The sequence below is a fragment of the Chamaea fasciata genome, unplaced genomic scaffold, assembly GCF_029207755.1.
Source record: "Chamaea fasciata isolate MVZ Bird 193981 ecotype frontalis unplaced genomic scaffold, bChaFas1.0.hap1 SCAF_4, whole genome shotgun sequence".
Classification (NCBI taxonomy): Eukaryota; Metazoa; Chordata; class Aves; order Passeriformes; family Sylviidae; genus Chamaea; species Chamaea fasciata.
The window spans coordinates 33832848-33848222 of NW_027094089.1; the positions used below are offsets into that span (position 1 = coordinate 33832848).

The following is a 15375-nucleotide window of genomic DNA, read 5'->3' on the forward strand; positions in this document are numbered from 1 at the left end:
TTCTTCTAGTATTTTTTTCTGAAATCTCACTATAAGAGGCTGAACCATAACATCACTCCATATTTGTCATTAACAGTCACAGCATATGTGCTAACACTTGGTTTTCAAAGTAGCAGTCCTGTGATGTTTCAAGTGATTCATTCTAGCCAGTGTCAGAATATCAGTGCTCTCCTTACTTCTTTCGATTCTGACTATACAGATGTATAGTTGCCGACATAAGAAAATGAGAGAAACAGAATTTTCACAAAATACTTCCCTAATATATTTCCTGCCATTAAACAAGTGAAGAAGAGGGATCACTGATGCACAGAAATGTCTCATAATGGCACCATATTGTCAAAAAGAGATGTCTGATTGTCCTTATTTCATCTGGAATGTCTACATTTCTGACACAGGAACTAGAGCGAGCATGGTAGATATGATTTATGTGATAAATAGGAGATACTACATGAGCAGTCTACCCAACTCCAAACATAAGACCAAGTTGCAGAGGAGCTTTCCACTAAAATGTCACTGCCAGGCACCTAAGCCTATCCTGCTGAAACATCAAATAACTACTGGAGAGGCAAAAACTGTTGTCATATTCTCTCTTCCCTTTTCCCTCTTATTTTCCTCTGATTTTTGTTTAGAACTGTTTGTCATATGAAGTGGTATGGCTGAAACAATCTTTACAATAACTCTCAAATGGGACTGGCAAACAGCATCAGTGCAGAATTTGATCTAGACAGACCTTCCTTTATGCAACAGTTGGGCACACAACACTAAATGAAAGACTTTCAGCAGACGGCTTCCATGTTCTTACAACCCTCCAGCATAACTTACAGGGATGAGACAGCACTGATTTATGCTGGTAAATGAGCTATTGTCCCAGAATTCCCCAAGCATATTGAGCTGTGACTTGCTGAATAGTGCAAATAAAGGGGAGTTCTAAGAGGACACTCTAAAATTACAGCGATAATAAATAAAATGTTCATGATTAACCCACATAAAAAAGAAGGTTTTGTATGTTACACCACATTTTTAGAATCTTTCTGCATAAATAACAGATCAAATACTTAAAGTATTTGATGGTATTCAATCTGCCCAAAGCCAAGTCATAAGGGTCAACCTTGAAAGTTTTTCCTGTGTAAAAAAATTAAGGAGGGATAAAATTGAAAGATATATCAATTAAAGATGATACAGCAATCCCAGAAATTAGGAGGTCATCCCGTATCAATATGCTTCCTATTTTAACTTATAGATTAAGATCTAAAATCAAACAGGAAGGAAAGAATAATAAAGACTAATCTTGGATGCTTCACTTCCTTTTGTTTAATCAGAGATATGATTAAGTCCTTTATAGACAGATCTACAGATACTTACAAATTTTAGGGGAAAAAAAAAAAGATAATCTCAAAACCACAGTAGGTAATACAGTATATACAATAGCAGATTTTTTTTTTTTTTTTTTTTTTTTTGGCATGCTACCACCATTTCTGGCAGGTACAAACATATGTTTATAGTAAAAAACATGTTTATAAGTTCCGTACTGCTAAAATGTTCATAAGGTAAAGGTCAAAGAATATTTCATTCCCTGTTGAGCAAATGGTCAGGAAGCACATTTGTCTGCATTTCCTGTCATAACAGGAACAGTGTAACTTCTTCCTCTCCACAATGGGTTCAGTTCTGCTTCCCACCTCCAGCTCTTTCTCCCCCAGGGCTTTCTAAACCATTCCTTGCAAGACAGCAAGACTGTGTCTGTGTCTGCGCTATTTTTCAGCTCTGCTGTGTTGGCAGATGCCTCATTCAGTACGGCACTCTTTACTTAGGCTTCTTGCTCACACTTCAAATTAAAAGTAATTTGACCTAAATATTTACCGTATGATAATTCACTCCAAAGCATGCTCAGAACATCAGTTTGTAATACAAGCATATTTAACCTTAAAATATTGCATTCTAGAAATTCATGTTTCATTTCAGTAGACCTGTTAAAGTTTTACTTCTCAGGTAGTCTGGAATAACATGGAAAAGTGTTAGCAGAGTTGTACAGATCACCACAAATTACAAGTCTTGAAAACCTGAGGTGCAACTCTTGCAGAAACCTAACTTTTTACCTCTGAAAAACCAAGGCCAATGTCTAATTTTAATGCTATATTTCAAGTATATATCTGTATGCAATGCAATGTAAGCAATTTAAAATACGTAAAAGATAAAAAGTGTGATGTTTAAGACAAAGGCTAATTGAACAAAAAAATTTGCTTAGTTGCATAGTCAAGCAAGTTGCATTTTCATGTGAAAACATTTCCCTGGGGCCAGGAGGGAAATTTCATGTCTTGGATAAAATGAAGATGTTCCATGAAGGAATAATGAAAATATAAGTAAATAGGTGGAAAAAAAGATTTTTATCTATCTTGTGCTCATGTTAGCATTACTGTTCAAGGTTCTTCACTCTTTCTACAAGGAAGCTTCTGATTCAGACAATAGTCTCTTACCCTTTCCTTTTAAATAGAGCTGAAACACAGACAAAAAATAGATACATGAGACTGAAATTAATTTTGAAATTAGCAGCATTAGATATCAAAGTCAGTAGAACAAATCTAAGTCTTCCTGCAAATGGTCATTTCCTTCCAGGATATTCTTCCCCTGCCCCATAACTTCACTTTAATATCTGCTTTGATTTGTTCTCTATTGAGCTGACAACTCAGTAATTCTCATTTTATAGTTTTACAGATTTTCTGAAACTAGAGAATGGTAAAGAGTCTGGGCATGAAAAAGTTAAACAGTGTTTGTTACTGTTATACCCTACAGATTTACACAAATATGATGCTTTAAAAAGGGTATCTCAATGTTAAACACCTTAATTTTGAAGTGTACACTTACTATGGAATTTAATAATAGTTAAGACCCCGGCAGCCCATTACAAATTGAAAGAAATGAACACTGTGCAGAATCATTAAATATGATAAACTCAGTTGTAATTATGACTCTTCAGAAGCAGGAAAAAAATGCAAAACTAATGAGCAAGAAAATCATAGGGACGAAAACATGGTGCATCACCCTGTAAGACTTTACATTTCCTAATACTAATTAAAAAAGAAAATAAGGATTAAATGAAAGAGAGTGTTCCAGATCTAACACCAGAAAATCATTGGGTCAGAACACCCTCATTCCTGGGTCAATGTCCTTCTGGATTTGGCTCACAGACCATGGATTTAATGAGATATTTTGTGAGACTCCTTGTATAACAGTAAGACAATATAATTTATGCCATTACAACTATTTATTTTAGGTCTGGGCAGCCCTGCCTGGATGGCTGCAAAATGTTTCAGATGGTCCCCATCTAAAACAGAGTACAAAAGGCTATCATTAAAACTAACAAAATATTTCACACTTCTAAAGAAACCAGAAAAAATACATGGACTTTTCTGAGACAGAGGAATACAATTTTTCTTTCATGTGTTGACCATAGCAAAGGCAGCTGAATTATATCTTTCAATTCAAAAAACCACAGGAAAATAAAGTTCACACATTTTTTCAAAGTGACCTCCCTTTTTTTCTTTTTTTTTTTTTTTTTTTTCTTTTTTTTTTTTTTTTTTTTTTAACCAACCTAGTGTTACCAGAATCCTTCTCAAGTCTACTCAATTGAAATTTCTGCAGAAAGAATTTGTAGCAGTCAGGAACTTCTAGCATCAGATGTCACTGCTAACATTTTTGGCTATTGATTCTGCTAATGGTGCAACTAATATCATGTAAACAGTCACAGTCTATTTGAATGGAAAAACTGGCTGGCAACAAGGCTAGCACAACCTCAAAACCTTGTTGAGCCTGAGCAATATTACCAGGGATTCATTCCACATTTATGAAGACTATATTATCCAAGAACTATCATTAGAATAAAAAGAAAATTTTTGGTCACATTGCTTGCTTGAGAGTTTTCATTTCCATTTAATACTAAGATGGCAATGAAACTACACAAAATAAATGAACATTTAAAGTAGGCCTGGAAGTTACTCATCCTCCTTCTACATGTGTCAAAAAACGGAATGGGAATTTTTCAGATAGTCTCCTCTGAAACTTTTCCAACCAAAGAAAATTCACAATCATTCAGACAGTCAAACATTCTTGCCATCTTTGACACCATAAGGTATCAGTGAGGACTAGAAATATACAGACAACTTGCAGCTCACAAGAAACAACATTAACTTAATGGCTCCTCCCAGTTAAAACCCTGAATTCTGCACTCACTTAAGTCAATATTAGAACTCTTAAACAGGCCAGGGTAAAAGGACTAGGCCTCTAATGACTAAGTCACAGTAGTTTTCCTTTATCCCCAAAAGTCAAAGCTTGAAATAGTTTTTTGAAGAAATGCAGAATGTATCCTCAAATTGCACATTTCTGTGAGATTTGCAGTCAGAAATATGACTCTGGATAGCTTGAACTTGCATTTATTGCCAGTATGGTCACTAAAGCACACAAATCCAACCAACTAGACTTGCTCAGAAGAAATTCTCTTAAAGGGAGATCAACACTATTTTTGTCCTTCCCAGTCCACTCATATAAGCACTTTGAAGAGTAGGTGAGTCTTCTAATATAGCAGATAGTAGTGTGGAAGAAAACAGAGAGAACAAGTTCACCATTCAGTGGTGAACAGAGAGGAGGCTGGGAAAGTGAGTGGAAAAACAAGGACAAGAATTTTGCTCCCAGGTCTTGTAACAACTTGAACCTGCTTGCAAATATTCTGCTTTCCAAATAGATTCCCCTTTGCACTGGGAGAGGAGACAGAATAATAAAACTGCTGCTATAGCTCCTCATTTGATATGTTCTCCACATATTTTATTAGCATGTGCTGTACAGCAGAGGATTTATGTGCTTGAGAACAGCTGAGGATGTACCATCCAGGTATATCATATCTAACACACCTTGTCTTGTGAAACCATGCTGTGTTTGAATGTAAACAACAATAAAACTGTTTCTAGCCAGATGACTTGCTGCTGTTCTTGCAAACGTTTTTTGGTGAGGTAGAAAGAATATATCTCCATCTGTAAGTGGAGCTACAAATAGGCTTTCTGGAACTTTGCTTGAGTTGGTATCTTAGCTTCACTAACCAAAAACTTTTAACCATTTTTTTCTGGTGCAACCTTTTAATATATTTTTGTATATATTTATGCAATCAAATAAGAAGACAATATAGGAATATATACAAGGTAATACTTTATGATTACTGGAAGCGTGCAACAAATAACTGATGCTGCTATGCTAAAGCAGCAATACCTCATGATATTTTAAGAACTGGTGAGGTTTGTGAAAGGTTTATGTTTCATATAAATGGTTAAAACAACAATCAACTATTATTAAAAATCCAGTTGTATTTAATCACATATATATTACTAAAGTTAAAAAGCCTAATCCCACAGTCCAATGAAACCATGAAAATCTTTTCATTTGCTTCCCTGAGCTTTAAATCAGGGCACTAATTGCAAGATAAAGTCAGTAGAAATACTTTAAGCATAGAACTAAGAAGGAGAATCAAGCCAGTTCTACCAAATGGAAAGTAAAATAATGTAAATCTCTACCTCCAGCCTCACAGGGACTAAGCTACATCAGCAAATATTGAATTGGGATTGTTCAGGCTGGAAAATATAAGGCTGGGACTTAACTACAGCCTTCCAGTACCTGAAGGAAGTCTACAAGAAAGATGGAGAGGGACTTTTTACAAGGGAATGGAGTGACAGGACAGAATGTATTTAAGCTGTCAGAAAGTAGGTTTAGATCAGATATTAGGAAAAAATTCTTTACTGTGGGGGTGGTGAAGCACAGGTAGAGGTTGACCAGAGAAGCTGTGGCTGCCCTGCTCCTTAGACATGTTTGAGGTCAGGCTTTGAGCAACCTGGTCTTTTGAAAGGAGTCTCTGCTCATGGCAGTGGAGGTGGAACTAGGTTTCTTCTGATCCAAACTATTCTGTGATTCTATGTGTCTAAGAAATGCTAGTGACACAAACTCTTCCTTCACTAACACTACAGTTGTTAGTCTTCTAGGGTTACAGTTTTATTAATAATTATTAGTTCTGGAAGATGGTTCTGGAATTCTTGAAACTCTACTGTGAAGGATTTGAAGACTAGCTTTCTTCTTTTTTAAAAGTATATTAAACCACTTTAAAGATATTTTTTTGACAAAAGTTGGGCTAAAATATCTGTAAATACTATATTTGAGCAAGCAAGTTGAGATTGAAGCTGTCGAATGAGCTACTGTTATGAATGGCAAAATTTTGTGGTATCATTTACAAAATATTTCAGGTTCCCTTCAAAAAGAAACCATTGTAGAATGGGCAAGTTTCAAACTACTACTGACTGAATATTTAATAATCAATTCAATATTTCAAATCAAATTTCAACTCCAATATATAAGGCTATTAAAATAAATATGATGATGTTTGTATGTTGTTAGAATTATTACTTTTTAGCTTGTCTCACAAGAATAGGCAATTCTTAGGGAAAACACGACTAACTACTACAAAACTACTAACAATACAAAATTTAAAAATTCTTGGAAAGCATATTTGAGGACTATAATTTGTTGTTATGCTTTGGCTGAGGTTTTTATGGCTTTATAAAATCCTCCATGACTAACAGCTTCTTAAAAAAAATCCCTGAATATATGAATATATGAAGAAATTTATAGATCTAATTAGTAGTACTACTATATTAATAGTAACTCAGTATCAAGTTCTTAAAAATCACTGAACTGAAGATTGTTCCTAAATTGCAGGCAGGTGTATGAAGAACATTAATCACAGTATTAAATAATTATATGACAAGATTCTGTCAATTGTAGATCTCCAATTTCAACAAAACATCCACATCCATTCATTTACATCAGCTGTAAACAACAGCATTTTTCATTGATATTATTTGAAGATATCAGTTTTGAATTGTATTTTTGTGAAGAGAGGGAAGCAAATTCTATAGTTTATGATCTTAACTAGCAGAGATAGTGTTGATAATATGTGACAGCTCCCTAGCCATTTTATTTAAAGGAGAGTTAAAAATTAGTAATCTGTCCCGTTGAACCTATTTAGCCTTAGCTAAATATTGATGGTTACTTGGTTTTATAACTACAGCATGCTGGTATTATTGCATGTGATTTTTAGAATGTGCTAAGCCACTCAAATTGTTCTTAAAATTCAGAAAAGAAAAGAGGGGACTTTTATATGAAACAGTGTCTTTTTTACGTGAAAGAGATAAAAACAAAAATGCTGCAGAGATGAAGGAGCGCAAATAATTGGGATGTCTGAATTTAAATGAAAGTGTTCGTATTATAATAACTCATAACAGTTCACAAAATATAATACTAAAAGCCTGTGTCCTGTAGCAACTCACAGGTGTGCTTAATCATGTATATTCCAGACTGAAGTCAAAGCAGGTGTGGAGTAGAGCACACAGAGCAGTCTTTGAAGAATCAAGTTCTCAAGTAAGAACTTCTAACTGTGCATATTACTGAACTTGAAAACACTGTGTGTGGGGGTTCAGGTTGTTTACAAAAGTATTTTTTCTTTGATAGTTTAACATGCATTGTGTATATGTTTATAAATATGTTGGTATATGCATAGGTACACAAACTTATCAGCTTTTAAATCACTTTTAATAGTAAATCACCTTTTAAATACAATCTGATGCTCAAGTCAGGTATTTTTGCAACTCACCTGTCTGTTACGTTCATCCATAATCCTTGTAATCTGAATCTTTTTTCTCCCCATAGTCCCCGTTTTTTTTTCTGTCTTTCTTCCTTAAAATTACGTATTTTTCCCTTCTCTTTTATTCCTCTTTCCTGTTTCCTCAAAACAAACCTCCTTCTTCAGCACTTGCACTACTCAGTTCACAGTTCCCTGCATCCGTTCCTGCTGAACATAGAAAGGAAATCAAATGTTATTATGAAATTGATAACCAGATGGAAGTAATCATTATAATTTAGTGTACAAGTAAATTTTAATGAAAATTTACTACACCTATAAAACAAATAATGCATGGAGAAAAAAAAAATTCAAAAGCTTATTTTTATGAACGAAAACACCAAACACAAATATATGAAGAAATAAAGAAAAAGACTGAAGTACATATTAGGAAAATTTTAATGGAATCAATTGTCTCTGATTTTAAATATCACTCAGAGATCTAACATGAAAAATCACCTAAATCAGAGAGTTAATGAACTGTTCTGTATCTATGTATGCTAAACAGGCCAGCTAATTTATTTCTGAAAGGAAAACAATTCTGTGTTTTGACAGCAGAGGTGATAATTTCCCTCACTGTGCAAATAAGATGGACATTTATTAAAGTGTTACTTGATATATAAGAGTTGTCAGCTACTTTAAACCCAAAATTCTTAACCTTATTCTTTAAGAACATAAATTAGTGAAAATATTACTGAAGAAAACAAGAGCTTAGGTGAGATATGTACAGTATATAAAAATACACAATGCAGGAAACATATTTCACAAAATGTTGTGACCCACATAATTAATTTCTATCATATACAAAGTATTTCAACAATAAAAGAGTTCATGGAAATAGGAAAAAAAAAGCTAAAATTATCTAGTCAACCATAAGTTAAAAGCACAAGTTCTTCTTCTTTATAATCTTAATTTCCCATATTTGTATATTTATATATATTTTAATAGAACAGCACAAAGGTTTTTGAAACACAAAATAGGAAAAAGAAATCTGAACAATTTGAATTTATATGTTCTCTTGAAGTTTTTTATGTTAGCTCCATAGTGTAGTAAAAACATTGCCTTGGAAGTAAAAAATCTGTAATTTTAAAATAGAGGCGGGTATTTCCTCCTTTATTCTAAAAGTATAGTATCTCAGCCAACCTGATAAATTATCACAATATATTTTTTTACATAATACTGAGCTGATATCCTGGTCATTTAATTCATTGTTTGGCTCTAATTCAAAGCTACTGAGATAGAAATGCCAGATCTCACTCCTTCTGATCTTAAATTCACCTTTGATTTTCTTGGCATACATTAAACTTCAAGATGCTCAAGTGTTTTATCACTGAGAAAAAAACACCAAACAAACCAAAAAAACATAAGCAGCCAGTATGAGTTTTCTAGCGAGTCGCGATGATGTAATTAATCTGTTGGGCAAAACAAATATTCAAGTATAGTATTTATTATATTTCTGTACATGAATATCTTTTGATATTATTTTCTGGGCATATTTATGTATCATTACCATAATGCAGAACACAAAACACGGAACAATTCATATTGTAAATATAACAAAACAAAGACTGTAAAATTTCTTTGGTGCTTTTTTTATATTTGAAAACAATAGCTTCTCACTGCTTAAAAACATACAAAGGTTGTTGATCATATTTGCAACAACAACAAAAAAAGTTAAAAGAAGAACAAAACTTTGAAATAAATTTATTTTGTAAATGTATTTTTAAAAGCTTTTTTCCAAACTAAGTTAGGAGACATCTTATCTGATTTTCAGTGTTGACAAACAAACCCAGTCTATTTTTAGAAACAGTTTTACATTTCCTTGGATTGGGTTTCTTTCCTGTTTTTCCTAGTCTTACCTCCAACACAAAGCACAAATTAGAATAGTGTTTCCCATGCACATGCAGTACTCAAGAGTCTAACAGGCTTTTTCTGTAGAAGCAAACCCATGCTTTAATCCACAGCAAATGCACATGGAACAACTTCCTTTCCTTTCATTCAGCTGAGGCCAGTGGTGCTGTTGGTTTACAGTACTCGACCTCCCTAAGCTTCAGTTCACTGCAGGGTGGAAGGTCAGCGTGGGCAGATTAAAGCAGTTGTGGCTGGTTAGTGAAGATGAGCTGCTCTGCAGATCAAGATGCTGATGCTGGGTGAGTTCAGGAAAAAATCACATAATACTGAGAAAACTCACTCAGGAAGGATGAAAATCACAGTGGAGGAGCAGTATGCTGAGTCCCTCCCACACACTTATCAGTTCAACATTTAAGACTTTTGTCTTCAAACAACAACAGCTTTTACAGACAGTTAAAGTCAGAACCTCAAAATTCCTGTGATCTACACAAAATTATCTTAAAGTAATTCATGCAAGACTTGATAAGCAGAATTTTGTATAAAACATATAATTAGGTCATCTGTATGAAAGATATAATTTGCAAAGAAACATAAACTTGCTTCAATAGGCAGTGAGTTTTCTTGCATGGATTAAAAAACAAAATCTTTCTTCCTTTATGTCCTAGTTTGCATTTTGCTTACTAGTCCAACTTGAAATAAAAGGTTTTTAATTTTTGTAACAAACTTATATCCTTAAAAAAACCCCCCAATTTCTGCTATTTTTACTACTATTCAAAACAAATGGGGAAGCCTGTGGTATTCCCCTGTATTTCTCTTTTCTTTTACACAGACACACAGACACACACAGAGATATATATATATATATATATATATATATATATATATATACACACACACATCTATCAACACACAGACCCTCAAATGCTGTTCTTACTATGTGTTAACTCATAGTTCTATATATTTCATTAGTACATACATAAAAAAGATAGCTGGACTGATTCCGAATCATGAAATCCAGATAAGTAAATCAAGTCACCTCATGCAAGGGCTATAACCTTCAAATCCTGGTAATATCCAAGTCAAACAGAATTTGAAGAACACTGAAGACCAACAATTCCCTGTAGCTGCTTATGACTTCACCAGTGCTCTCAATACCTTTTGAAAGTTCTTGCAGAACCAAGGATTGCAGTGTTAAGCATTTAAAGTTCCTGTTAACTGGTAAACATTTATTTCACTAACATCAATAAACCACATTGACTAGAAAAGTTGAATGTACTACAAAAGTCAAACAGTACTTCAGGCTTCTATTATCCAAGCGAATCTAAAAAAGAGCTTTGTTAAAGTAGCTCCAATAAAAGAAAACTTCCAACTTAATAATATAGTCATGTGCAAACAAATTGCATTAAGTGAAATACAGAGTTAAATGCTATTTTCTTATAGTTTACTGCATTTATTTGCAAAGCCAAGTTGTAAAAAAAACCCCAAACAAACAAAACCAAAACAAACCAGACCACTAAAAAAAAAGAGGAACTTCATTTTTGGCAGTCTTCTGTTCATTATATGATTTGGCAGAGGCAGTGTTAGCTGTCAGAAGATTAATCTGAGCCTTGAGAAGAGCTAAAGGAAAAATGCAGCAAACCACTTGACCACTCCTGTCTCTCTTTTGAACACTGACACACAGACATATGCACACACACACACACACATGCACACCCGCTATCCCTGCTCTGCAACACAGAAGAATCTTGACAGAATGGCAGGAAGCATGCACAGAGCAGTCAGGGAAGGATATTATGTCAGCAACCACGAACAATAAAAGGTGTAAAGGTGCTTCCTTCCCTAAACTGTTCCAGAAGTGCAAAATGAGAACCAAAACTGTCCACTTCCTTCTCTGAGCAGAACTGTCTGAATCTGCTCTGCTGCAACACCCCAGACAGAGAATCCTTTGAGCAATTACACCAGGGGAAATAAGGAGTATCAAAACAAAACTGTAAAAATATTTAATTTATAAACAAGAAGGCAGCCAGAGAAAAAATCAAGTTAAAATGTGCTAGAGTTTATAGCATTTTCATGGTTGCTTTAAAAAAGTAACAAACTTGTCATAAGGATGTCCTTATTCCACTAAGCAATTTACATTCTGAGTGGATTAACGGGGTTAAAACTGAAGAACTAAACAATTTTTTTTATTATGCTGTTATAAGGAAGTAAAGAAAAATGTTCTATTCCCTTTCTCCTACTATTCTTATCTTGAAGTATAAATGTAACTTTGAAGGTCTATGAAATCTTTTTAGGCAAGCCTGTTTTCTCAAACAAGTTTTGAATCTGCATCAAAAACATGAATGTACACATAATCTACTTTTCTGATGAAAAATCAGCTTAAAAATGTAACCATGAGCACTGACAGTGAGAGACACATATTAAGATAAAATGGTCACTTGGTTTCTGTAAAATCCTGATTTGACTATGTTGCACATACAGACAAAGCTACACAGTGAAGAAACAGTTGGGCATATTGTATCAATTGAAGACATCACTCATTTTCGTCTCTCACCTTGAGCTGGATATAATTTAAAGAAATGCAGAGAAGGGTGAAAATAATTATCTATTATGTTATCTGACTGAGATCAGCTGACAAAGATAGAAGTGGTTCTTTACATTTACATGGTGGTTTGGTTGCACGGTCATAACAAAAGATACAGTTTGGCCCATTAACAGAAGGTTATGATAAACTTTTATATGTCATCACCATGGCAATACACCAGTAAAGCAGCAATGATACAATCTACAGTATGTTTCTCCAGGCAGAAAGCCACACAAAAATGAATCTGAGTCATCTTAAGCTTTCAAACATCTGTCCACAACACTCTGATTTAGAAATTAAACATAACCTACCCCTATGTGTTTTGATCTTATGGGCAGGCTGCAATATGAAAAAGTTGGAAGAGAGTTAATTTCAATCTACTAAATTTAACTCTCAAGAGATCATGAATTTGGCTACAGGAAATAGAAAACAAACATTTAAGCCATAATGGTTAAATAATAATAGGTGAAGTACTAGAGACTGCTAGAGAGACAGAATGTCAGAACAAAAAATCTGTGTATAAAGAAAATATTTGCAATCTGTAACTACCAAGGCTTATTATATTTTCAGTTATCTAACCTGACTTCTGACTTACTGCATGACCTTAATTTATAATGGAGAATAATACCAGGACAATGAAGTTCTGAACCAAGGCAGGAGTAAAAGGTTCACAAAGTTGCAAACTACAAAATCATTCCCAATATGTAAATTCTTACTTAGAATTTTAAGAAAACCTTAATTATTTGATTTGAGTTCATATTTCATTAATTTTTTCTAATGATTGGGAAAGCAACTGCTGGACTTGTAAGATCCACTTGTATTTCAACTGATTGTCCATTTATTAGTTTATTTGTTTATGTATAAAGGATAGTAGAATGTGTTTATTTTAAATCTGAACTTCTGGAGCTGTACCTTATTTGCTTGTTTACGTTTCAACATATTCCTAGTATAATGACAATGCAGCAACAAATTGCAGAAAACTCCTCTCTTGCAGCTAAGTTATTAGCTTAATCAATACTGTTATTTTCCATGCTTTGGAACAGCCATGAGAATATTTTGCAATGTGGTTTATTTTTTTTTTTTTTTAATTTGGAATTAAATACTACTGAAAACTCACTGGGAGAATGCTTCAGACAAACATGGTCTATGTAGTTTATAACTCAAATGCAGTTCCAGATTATGTCATAGAACAAGAACTTGTGCATCATGGGTGGAAAAGTTTCTTGTTTTGCAAAGTTCCCCTGAAAAGTTTTTTGGGGCAAACTAAATCATTGCCAAAATAGCAGAGAAGACGATGCTTCCTAACAGTTACCCTATTTCACTGTGCCATAGACCCTGCTTTTCAAGAGACTGAGGTATGCAGACAGAATATCTAGTCTGCAGCCACTTCTCTACTTAAGTCAATCCATGCCTGCATGAAAGGGAAAGAGTGACTTTAGCTTATCTTTCACAGTATGTGCTGATAAACATCCATCCAGCACAATGGTGGAAGATTTTATGAATACTGCATGCATGCTATACCAAACCTGGTCATGCTGGTAAAGAACCATGACAGGACATCAAAGTACTTCCATGGAATCGTGGAGTCATTCCGTGCAGTACACCACAAGAAGCAACCACCAGATGAAAACTGATTGCACTGGATTCAAGTAAGATATGTGCCTGCTATGCTTGAGGAAGAAAGGAAGACCTGCCTAATTTACAACATTTCTGAAGACTGATAAAATGAAGAAGAGTATTTAATTTGTAAAGTAAGTAATGCAGATACCAATGCAGGTTTAAGGAAGACAATTAAGTGAAATGTTAGTATAAAATATATACCAGTGAAGAGACAATTTTAAACCTACAATAATTACTGGCTGGTATTTCCATGTGTATCCATCACCCAAAAGAAAAAAAATTAGAGTAAATAGTTTGAAGAAAAGGTTTATATGTTTATGATTAGGTTCATGATGTACCCTTAGCAGCTAGAAGGACATAATTGGTCATAATCTGACCAATATATATGTAATAAGATCCATAAGGTACTTCAGACTGTCTCAAGAATAACAGTTTATTCAATTGGACACACTAATAATGAAAGGGAAAAAAAAAATAAGGGACTGAAAACTGAATCACCTAATTGGTCTGAAATGGAGACAGTGGCTAGGAATGGGAACCTGACTGAAAATGGAGTAGGGAAACTGGGCCACTGCAAATTCACCTAGGAGTCTTGACAGTTTTGAGCTAATAGTTTGAGTGGATTGAATTACAGCTAGTAGATCCATAAGAATATCATGAAGGGTGTTTTACAAATTCAGTCTGTCATTTACTGAGCTAAAGAAGAGGAAACATTTCAGTGGTCAACAGGGTAAGATCTAGCACCTTGTGAGTTGAAAAGGTCTTGGAGCTACTCTGATTTTGGTCTGCTTGTATTGAAAGACATGTTACATTGCCAGGTAAAATACAAGTGCTACAGTTTGGGAGCAGTTTTAAACACAAAGGACTTTGGAGAGTATTGGTTTATTACAGGAAAATGTAAGATCTCTAGTGTTAAGCTATTGCATCACCTGAAAGCAGTCTCTCTCTGACTGTGGTTTGACCTAGACGTGCAGATTTGTTACTAATGTTTGCATGTGAGGAAGTCTGTGGAACTTAAATCCCCCAAATACCTTTTAAAAATCAGGGTATTATTCTAGGTATTATTGGAAAAAAATATATAATACAATATCAAATCATAGTTTGAACTTGAGTACAAGTGCTTAGTAATGCCAGTATCAGTGACAGGCAATTTTAGATTTCCTCTATTGAAGAAAAATATGGATTATTTCTAAAAAGGATTATTTCCTAATGGAATTTTGATTACTTTCTGCTTATATTTTGCTGAATGCTTGGTACATGCACTTATTGTCTTTCTAAACTATGGTCAATGATGAGTCTAGAAGAAATAGGTGGAATGGATGGAGAAGACAAATTTTGGATAAAATGGATGGGCTTGCCTACAAGATCTACACAGGTCTCATCTCCTTTGTTTCCATCCAACAAGCTCCAGAGAAATTTTATACACCCTGACCCAGGGTCTTCTTCTCGCTCAAAGAATCCTCTGGAATCCTCCAAAGAAACCCTTTTTTTCTCACTGTAATCATGTCTATCTATAGTTTAACAACATCACTGAGTTCTGCTATTCCAGGTTTGTATTGCACTGGAGGAAGAAATACTTGGATTGCAGAAACCTCATAATCTTATTTTGAAAAGGAAC

General features: G+C 34.2%; 1 protein-coding gene across 13 annotated transcripts in view; it reads right to left on the reverse strand.

Moving 5' to 3' along the window:
• The window catches only part of MEF2C (myocyte enhancer factor 2C), a 133337-nt gene that overhangs the window by 66679 nt on the left and 51283 nt on the right, over positions 1–15375 (reverse strand). For 10 of the 13 annotated variants that reach the window (XM_066181273.1, XM_066181272.1, XM_066181270.1 and 7 more), the window contains one exon: positions 7679–7876. In XM_066181273.1, the coding sequence (XP_066037370.1) occupies positions 7679–7732 (54 nt within the window). In that variant the 5' untranslated portion in view covers positions 7733–7876. The remainder of the gene's footprint in view (positions 1–7678; positions 7877–15375) is intronic. The other 3 variants (XM_066181265.1, XM_066181266.1, XM_066181271.1) reach the window with 1 other exon arrangement.